This window comes from Macrobrachium nipponense, chromosome 9 (genome assembly GCF_015104395.2).
Source record: "Macrobrachium nipponense isolate FS-2020 chromosome 9, ASM1510439v2, whole genome shotgun sequence".
NCBI lineage: Eukaryota > Metazoa > Arthropoda > Malacostraca > Decapoda > Palaemonidae > Macrobrachium > Macrobrachium nipponense.
In genome coordinates, this window is record NC_061110.1 from 94,972,340 (window position 1) to 94,982,339 (window position 10,000).

General features: G+C 33.7%; 2 protein-coding genes across 2 annotated transcripts in view; both read left to right on the plus strand.

Annotated features, from left to right (window-relative positions):
* The window catches only part of LOC135218588 (synaptotagmin-7-like), a 332,013-nt gene that overhangs the window by 42,745 nt on the left and 279,268 nt on the right, over window positions 1–10,000 (plus strand). The window contains exon 2 of the mRNA XM_064255002.1: window positions 6,808–7,039. The gene's annotated coding sequence lies outside the window, so the exon portion shown is untranslated. The remainder of the gene's footprint in view (window positions 1–6,807; window positions 7,040–10,000) is intronic.
* The window catches only part of LOC135218150 (PE-PGRS family protein PE_PGRS45-like), a 17,537-nt gene continuing 11,080 nt past the window's right edge, over window positions 3,544–10,000 (plus strand). Inside the window, exons 1-2 of the mRNA XM_064254297.1 lie at window positions 3,544–3,548; window positions 6,808–7,039. Of these exons, the coding sequence (XP_064110367.1) occupies window positions 3,544–3,548; window positions 6,808–7,039 (237 nt within the window). The remainder of the gene's footprint in view (window positions 3,549–6,807; window positions 7,040–10,000) is intronic.

A 10,000-nucleotide genomic window follows, 5' to 3' on the forward strand; every position in this document is an offset into this window, starting at 1 on the left:
AATGTATCATTTTATCATAACCCGCATATAAAAGCATAACCTACATATAAAAGCTTTATGTCGCCACATCGAAATTCTGGCGGAGCATCTGACTGAGCCATACATAACAATTCTTTTTGTAGCCTGTGAACGAAGGTTACCGTAGCGCTTCTATACATCGCCCGAGGGTGGGGCGGGGGGCGGAATGGGAGGAGCTAATGTTTTTGAGCGTGAGAGGAATGTGCCATATAACCCCCCCCCCCCCACCCCCACCTCCTCTTCCCCCCCAGGTACCTTTTGGCCTTTGGGATGTGCATCTGTATTCAGTGTTAACAGCGAAGTGTTTCTCTTTCCAATATCGGTTGAAGGGAAGGGACTCATAACAGAATGAAATGGCCGGAGGGATTCCAAGGCAACCTCTGTGAATTTTAAGGCTTCCATAGAAGAGCGCTTTAAGGGGGCGTTCCTAAGGGTCTCTCTCTTGTTCTTCTCCTCTTTGACGACGGAGTTCGGCTGTTTTCTTCTCACGGTGAGCCAACGAAGACAAAGCAGTGTCTCAATCCTAACAGCCCAAAATGTCTCTGCGACAAAGATGAAGTGAAAAGGGATGTATTAAAGTGAATAGACTGATCTCCTTGAAGCGGAAAGAGAATGATCGAAGTTAATACGCTGTTCTCCTTAAACTGAGGACAAATCCACCTTTCGAAACAAAGGCGAACGGTGACAAAACGTGAACTCTGAATGACGAACATAACTGCTTTAGCGACATAATGACACAAGTCGGACCAAAGGGACTTCATGTCACCGGTTTCTCAATGCCTCCTTTGATCCGAAGATTTTGTTGTTTAGACGCATCATCGACGCTTTGTTCAGCAACTCACCGTCAACTTCGTTTCAATACGTTTAACACTGAAATAAAAAACGTTTCAGGTAATCAATTGCGCGAGGACGTCGCTTGTGTTCATGAGATAATTGATATCGTCGTTTTTATGCTTTAGAGTTGGTAAATGCTTGAATTACAAAGGAAAAAAAAACATTCAATTGTATATGTTTAAAGACTTTTGGGTTTTTAAGTAATAAGTTCATTTGGTTTTAATCTTGGGTTTTGTTTTTGATAAAGCGTTTATCTTTCCTATATGTAAGTGGGGATGGCCCCCCCCTAAAAAAAAAAAAATATTTCTTGCGTCTTTATTGAAAAGCGAGTCGATATCTGTAGCTTGAACTTTGTAAATGGACTAAGTGCAAGAATTTACAAACCGGTGACTTTAAATGTACAAAAACTTTAAGATAATTAAATCTATAAACACCAGCGACCTGAAGTATGGACTTTAATTCGGGATTTTAAATCTATATTTACATAAATGAAATGTAGTAAAGAAAAAACTACTCATTTTGTATGTACAATAGTAAGAGGTTGCCAGAGACAGGAAAATGAGTTTTCATGTGAAAGTGGCATTTAAAATGTATCAAACTTTAAAGTAAATAACTGAAAGTAAAAAAAAATAAGTTTATTTCAAAGGGGCAGTTAATCATCTTATCTTTGTACATGAATGCTCATACTCTCACAATTGAGAATTACAGGCAAAAATAGACATATTTATTATTATTATTATTATTATTATTATTATTATTATTATTATTATTATTATTATTATTATTATTATGTAGCCTGCCATATAAGCTACTACAACTTCGGCGGCTTTACTGAAACTGCATATAGAATAGTATTGATAGGACTTAAATAAAAACTAAACTAAACTAAACTGTTATTATTATTATTATTATTATTATTATTATTATTATTATTATTATTATTATTATTTTTTTTTTTTTTTTTTTTCTCTATCACAGTCCTCCAATTCGACTGGGTGGTATTTATAGTGTGGGGTTCCGGGTTGCATCCTGCCTCCTTAGGAGTCCATCACTTTTCTTGCTATGTGTGCCGTTTCTAGGATCACACTCTTCTGCATGAGGCCCGGAGCTTACTTCAGCCTCTAGTTTTTCTAGATTCCTTTTCAGGGATCTTGGGATCGTGCCTAGTGCTTCTATGATTATGGGTACGATTTCCACTGGCATATCCCATATCCTTCTTATTTCTATTTTCAGATCTTGATACTTATCCATTTTTCCCTCTCTCTTCTCTTCATCTGGTGTCCCATGGTATTGCGACATCAATGAGTGATACTTTCTTCTTGACTTTGTCAATCAACGTCACGTCTGGTCTGTTTGCACGTATCACCCTATCCGTTCTGATACCATAGTCCCAGAGGATCTTTGCCTGATCGTTTTCTATCACTCCCTCAGGTTGGTGCTCGTACCACTTATTACTGCAAGGTAGCTGATGCTTCTTGCACAGGCTCCAGTGGAGGGCTTTTGCCACTGAATCATGCCTCTTTTTGTACTGGTTCTGTGCAAGTGCCGGGCATTCACTTGCTATGTGGTTTATGGTTTCATTTTTCGTATTGCACTTCCTACATATGGGAGAGATGTTATTTCCGTCTATCATACTTTGAACATATCTGGTTCTTAGGGCCTGATCTTGTGCCGCTGTTATCATTCCTTTAGTTTCCTTCTTTAGCTCTCCCCTCTGTAGCCATTGCCAATTGTCATCGCTGGCTAGTTCTTTAGTCTGTCTCATGTATTGTCCGTGCATTGGTTTGTTGTGCCAGTCCTCTGTTCTTTCTGTCTTTCTCCTGTCTCTGTATATTTCTGGGTCTTCGTCTACTTTTATTAGTCCTTCTTCCCCATGCACTCTTAGCCACTCGTCTTCACTGGTTTTCAGATATTGCCCCAGTGCTCTGTTTTCGATGTTGACGCAGTCCTCTATACTTAGTAGTCCTCTCCCTCCTTCCTTTCGTGTTATGTATAGTCTGTCCGTATTTGCTCTTGGGTGTAGTGCTTTGTGTATTGTCATTTGTTTCCTGGTTTTCTGATCTAAGCTGCGGAGTTCTGCCTTCGTCCATTCCACTATTCCTGCGCTGTATCTGATTACTGGCACTGCCCATGTGTTTAATGGCTTTTATCATATTTCCGGCGTGAGTTTTGACTTGAGTATCGCCTTGAATATTATTATTATTATTATTATTATTATTATTATTATTATTATTATTATTATTATTATTATTATTCAGAAGATGAACCTTGTTCATATGGAGCAAGCACACAGACGCCACTGACTTGAAAGTTAGTTTCAATTATGAAGGAAGAGAAGGTAAAGGGAAATACACAAAGAAGAGATCTCACTTATTAGTAATAAACAAAAGATATAATACATTAATGAATAGATAAAACTGTATTAAAACGCAAGGAGGATATTATTAGGGTTTAAGTGCTTTGGAAGTTCCAATTCCATGAGAAATAAAAATAAAAAATAAAAAGCAGGATAATTCATGGTCAGACTTTCACTATGTAATAATAAGATTAAACAGTGAATTATGAAATACTTCATAAGTGTTACTACAGCTTAGTAGCACTGTTGCATTGATTTTAAGTTTGTAAAACCCTGGAAAATGACAACGAGAAGCTTGTACACTTTAATATCTCAATGAGACATGTAACCAGGTAATGAGGTAAGTAGGAAATTCAATAAAATATGAAATTTCAAGATATGATAAAGTTTGCTCCAAGAACTTTCTCCATTATCTCCTTCCCAAGAGCAACCCTTTGATTAAAGACATTCCTTTCAGTAATGGAGATTTATTTCGAAAATAGAATATTTCTTCACCAGTGGTATACATTATTTCACTAATTCCACATTTCTCACAGTCGGAAATTCAATTTACTTAAAGAAGCCCCCTATTTGATCAAATAAACGTCATTATATTAAATAAAACCATTTCATCAACAAAACATCATTTTACTAAATAAAATTTTAAAAATTAACTAATTTACGCTTCCCCTACTCTGTCATGTCTGATGATGGCGGTGCGTAAATATATGAATCCAGGAGTCAATTTGATGAATACTAAGATTTCGGCTATTCTGCAGGCATAAACTTGAACTTAAAATGCATGGATTTCAATGCTCCCTTTCACACAGGTAGCTGAAAGCACTCAAGCACTGGGAAGATCGAGCTGAAATCTAGGAATTTTCGCAACCAGTTAGAATTGCCAGTCGTACATAAATACCATAGAATATTGGCATTGTACAATGTCTAGCCAGTATAATTGTTATATGTGAGATTTCAGGTTACTTTAGTAAAATTATTTACCGTATTTCCTTAATTTTTCACTTAACTATCCTTGACCTTATATATATATTATATATATATATATATATATATATATATATATATATATATATATATATATATATATATATATATATATATATAGCAATTTGGTGTGTAGGGGAAGGACAATTCTTCAATCCTTTCAAAGTACTTTATTTAGCTGCGACGTTTCAAGACGTTTAGTCCCATTTTCAAAGCTATATAATAAAAGAAACAGACATTATAAAAAACAGACTCGGAATAAAATAAAAGAATAAAAAGTTTTTACATACAACATAAAATCATCAGTACAATAAAAAGGAAGAGAGTACCAAATGGTGCTGAGGGCACAGACCGAGTGACAGTTCGGGCCAGGATCAGCTTCGAGTATATATATATATATATATATATATATATATATATATATATATATATTATATATATATATATATATATATATATATATAAAAGCGCGAATCCCACTGGATAATGACAGGCAAAAGGTCAGTATCAAGCGCTTTCTCCTGTTTATTCCTGTGGTTTTCGCTTATATAATGAAGTCACGTGTATCTACTGCGATTTTTTAAATTATATATATATGTGTATGTATTTGTGTGTGTGTGTGTGTGTTGTCCGTGCGCGCGCTCTCGCAAACTTTGAAGATTGCCTCTTTCTTGAGAGAACAATACTTCTGGGTTGGAAGGTAATCCGAGTTCTAAACCATCCGCCACTCTGTCACGCCATCTGTTGGCATTAACAGGATTCAGAACATTCCAAAAGTTTGTTCTTCTTCTTCTTCTCAAGTCGCAACGCGACACGGGAATCGCAGAAGGGGGACATTGTACGAAAATGTTTTTTTTTTTCTTATTCTTTTTTACATCTCGTTCGTCTCTCGAACTCGAATTGAGCTTTTTCCTAACGATGTTCAGTCTCGTTTCCATTTCGTCAAACTTTGTTGTGTAAAGAGTTATATATTTTTCTGTAAAGTTGAATAAGAATATAAATCAGATATTGTTGGGTGTTACTGATTTTCTCTGTATCCAAGGAGAAGTTCATGCGTATATATATACATTATATATATATATATATATATATATATATATATATATATATATATATACACACACAAACACACACACACACACATATATACTCACAGTAAATACGGATCAAATTTCACTCCTCTGATTTTGACCAATATTTTTGGAAAGGTACCTACGTACTTACCTATGGGATTAGTGATTTTTCCCCAAACATTTTAGACCATGGCTTGTTTCGCATTATTATTAGTTATTATTATTATTATTATTATTATTATTATTATTATTATTATTATTATTATTATTATTATTATTATTATTATTATTATTATTATTATTATTATTATTATTATTATTATTATTATTTTCAATAATTTTACATCGGCATAGTTTACAGTCACAGGACGATTCACAAACTTATTGTTGACGTTAAGCTTTTTTCTCTGGGATTATTTGGGAGGTTTGCGATCATTTGTCAACAATTCTATTCGAACCCTGAATTTAAATGCCAAAATTTTAAATATTTTTTAATGTTTTTAGATCTCAAAAAATTGAACAGGGAAATTTTTTTAAGGATTAAACAGCTGCTTCTTAATGTTATAAAATTTTACGTCCTCCAATTTCTTGAATTTTATTATTACTCCGATGAAAAAAAAATATTTAATCAAATTTTAATATTTATTTAATTTCTTTTTTTTTTAGATCTCAAAAAACTGAACAGTAAAATTTCTTAAGGATTAAACAACTGCTTCTTAACGTTATAAAATTTTACTTCCTCCAATTTCTTGAATTGTATTATCACTTCGACGGCAAAAAAATGTTGATAACTTAAGAATTCAACAAGCTTCCATCAAATCAGTTAAGTATCATTGCAATGTGTAATGCTAGTGATGATGAGTGTCGCGAGTTCCTCAGAACTGGTACAGTTAAAAATGAAGTTAATTGCTTCGATATTGGTGTCCAAAAGAATGAAAAGTTTAACCCAAGTCATACCAGAAGCTTTCCTTCTTTTTGAAAATTTGATTAATCTCAGCTACTGTGACTGAACAATTTTAGCAATAAGTACCAAGTGTCATTATTATTATTATTATTATTATTATTATTATTATTATTATTATTATTATTATTATTGGGTATTGGCAATCTCAGTTACGAGGGCACAAGTAATGTTCTTAAAGGTCCACAATAATATACAGATAGAAGAAGCAGTATATTATTTTAGAACATTTTGATACTGCTTCCATCAGTATATTATTGTGGACCTTAGAGAACATTATTATTATTATTATTATTATTATTATTATTATTATTATTATTATTATTAGTATTATTATTATTATTATTATTATTAATATTAGATATTTTTACTATTATTATTATTATTATACTAACTGTATAAAATATTATTATTATTATTATTATTATTGTTGTTGTTATTATTATTATACTAACTGTATAAAAATTATTATTATTATTATTATTATTATTATTATTATTATTATTATTATTATTATTATTATTATTATTAAATATACTCTGAACAGCCTATTAACCGCATGATACCATTCGCGCCCTTAGGAACTCCACGACCGCGCTGACGAAGAGCGGCGGCGCAGCCGGAGCAGCCGGAACCAGCGGTAGCGCGGGAGCCACGGGCTCCTCGTCGGCCACTGCGACGGGCAGCAGCGCAGGGGCTGCTTCAGCCTCGGGTTCAGACTCCACAGACGGCAAGGACTCCTCCGGCCGGCCACTAGTTCCTGTCAACAAGAATTTAGGCAACGTCAAAGCGGAACATGGCGCTCACCCATCGGTAAGTGTTGCCGCTGACGTTCTCCTTTTTCTTGGCGTCATATGACGGATTACAGGGTTTTTGTCATCATGGCGTATTGCCATTTTACGATGTTTTATTCATTTTTCTGTACTATTCCACTTTGTCGTTCGGTTAGGTTTAGGGATAAGTATTATCGCATAGGACATTCTTTCTACCGTTCTGAATCATTATTGTAATCTTCATTATTGTAGGGAATACGTTCTACCTTTCTTAATTTAACTATATATCTTTCTATATTTACCTGATGCAACGTCACTTTGGTGTAAGTTTAGGAGGTTTTCCAATCGTATACTTTTAGTCTTAAGTTACTTACGACGATTACCGGGTGGTCGTATCAACATTTCAAGAGCGCTTAATGATACCGAAACCCAGACATAACAGTTTTTTTTTATTGTTATACAAACTCATTATGAAGTGTCGTCTTCAAGTACCCTACTCGAAGATCTGTAATCTTTTATTCTTCAACTATATCTTTTAATATTTCCAAGCACAGATTCACTTCTTGAAAACCCTTTATGGTGTTATCTGTTAATTTTTAAAAAAGGAAAATTAACGAATTCTACATGTTACTTACGAAAAATAACTTAAGTATTTGAGATGAAAATTACCACAGAATTTGAGATGAAAAGCGTGAATGAAAATCGTCATTCTGCCAAAGGTGGATTGGGAGTGAAATCAGAAATATTCTCACATGAAACAGCAAATGACCAGTTTCTAACACCAGGCTTGATTTTTGGATTTATTTAATTAGTGTTTGGTAGATTTTCAGATTTTGGTTTTTATCAATTAGCGTTATGATTTTGAACCATGCCTTTAGGAGGGCTTCTTTAAGAAGTCCATAATGGCGTAGCTCTGAATATTTTAGTCACCGGAAAAAAATTCACTAATATCTATGACCTTAAATTTACCAGAACGCCTCAGTGGTGTGATCGTTATGGTCTTGGCCTGCCACCTCGGTGGCCGCGAGTTCGATTCTCGGGGCATTCCATTGAGGTGGGAGATATGTGTATCTCTGGTGATAGAAATTCACTCTCGACGTGGTTCGGAAGTCACGTTAAGCCGTTGGTCCCGTTGCTGAATAATCACTGGTTCCATGCAACGTAAAAACACCACACAAACAAAACTGAAATTTACAAGCTCCATCATCATCATATTCTGAAACATTTTGCCACCTTTTGGGGATACTTTATTATTATTTCAGAATAATCACTGGAGTCTAAAAAGAAGATATGTTAACACATTTATTTTTACTAAAGTAAGAAATTGGGTCCAGTGTATCATCAGTCCTCATCTATCTGAAAGTAGCTTATTCGTTAATGTTTTTTTTATGTAAATTATTTCAGATCGGGAATTGATATGATGGTATATTGTAGATCGGGAATTCATATGATGTTATGTTGTAAGAAAATATATAACAAAGTAGACAATGAGGCCGAAAATATTGGTAAAGAAAAAATATTTTTAAAGACCTAAAATATTGGTAAAACAAAAAGAATTGAAAGACCGAAAATATTGGTAAGGGAAGAAAATTTGATAGACAGAAAATAGTGGTAAAGAAAAATCATTTGAAAGACAGAAGATATCGGCAAAGGAAAAAAACTTCAAAGACAGAATATATTGGTAAAGAAAAAATTTGAAAGTGAAAGTATGCGTAAAGAAAACATTTGAAAGACGGAAAATATTAGTAAAGAAAAAAAATGTGAAAGAACGAAAGTATTGGTAAGGAAAAAAAATCTTGAAAAGGGGTCCAATTTAATATTCGTTAATTCCTTTCATCTGATCACTTTGAGGAGGACATCTATCGTTTCCAGAAGGTTAAAGTTCGCTCTCTTTTCTTCTCCTTTTATCTTTCTTTTCATCTCTTCCCTTTCTCTTCACTCTTTTCTTCACTCCTGGGGTAAAGGTCATTAATTTGTCCGTCACGTCTACCTTCGAACAAAGGAGAGAAGGAAGAAGAAGGAAATGTGCATGGGAAAAGAGAAGACGAGGGAGAATTCCATGGCTCCCGTATTATGTCATAGCCTATTATATTTTGATACAGAAAGAAAATTAAAGTTGAATTTGGCTTATTTTTATTTTCAATTTTCGTTCATGAGTTTTTCATGGAATTCTTTCTTGGAGTAAGAGTAATTTTTAAATCCATGTTTTTAATATCAGCATCAAAAGTTCGATGGTTTGAAGATAACATAGGTTCAGCATTCATGCTCACAATAACTATTATTGTTCAAGTAAAATATGAATCTAACCAGTATATGTGATTAATTTTATTAGTAAAAAAATTATAGATTTATAAAAATAACTTGCAGTAAACGAGATAAATGCAAACGAAGAGGACTATACTGTCCCAGACGAACCATCTTGAATTTTCTATAGTCTGCCATGTGAATTGGAGCCTCAGAAAAAATTCGTTTTCTATGGAGTCACTTTGAAACGGTGACGCAAGCGAATGCCAATATTACTTTCAGTCGTCCATTCGAAGCCAAGTTTGTTGTTTTTGGTGGAAGAAACAAACATATATATATATATATATATATATATATATATATATATATATATATAATGCATGTTTGTGTGTGTGTGAATTTTACTCTTTTTTTTTAATATGAAGCCACAAAAACCTATATTGATATCGAATTTACTATACATAAAACCCAGAGGAAATTATAATTATATGGTAAAAAAAACCTGCCCTGTTCCATGCCAGGATATGACCTCCCATAACATTCGTTTGAGATTCCTGGTGAATGGGAAATATTTACAATGGAAGATTTTTTTTAGGTGAGATAATGCCCTTTTTATGACAAGTTGAAGTACAGGGTGTCCATAAAGCCCCAGTACCATTCTGAGCGATGAATACTTGTAATGGTACTGGAACTTTATGGACACCCTGTATGATAGTACGCAAATGGCTGAAGTAGTGATTTATGTTATTAAGTAAAA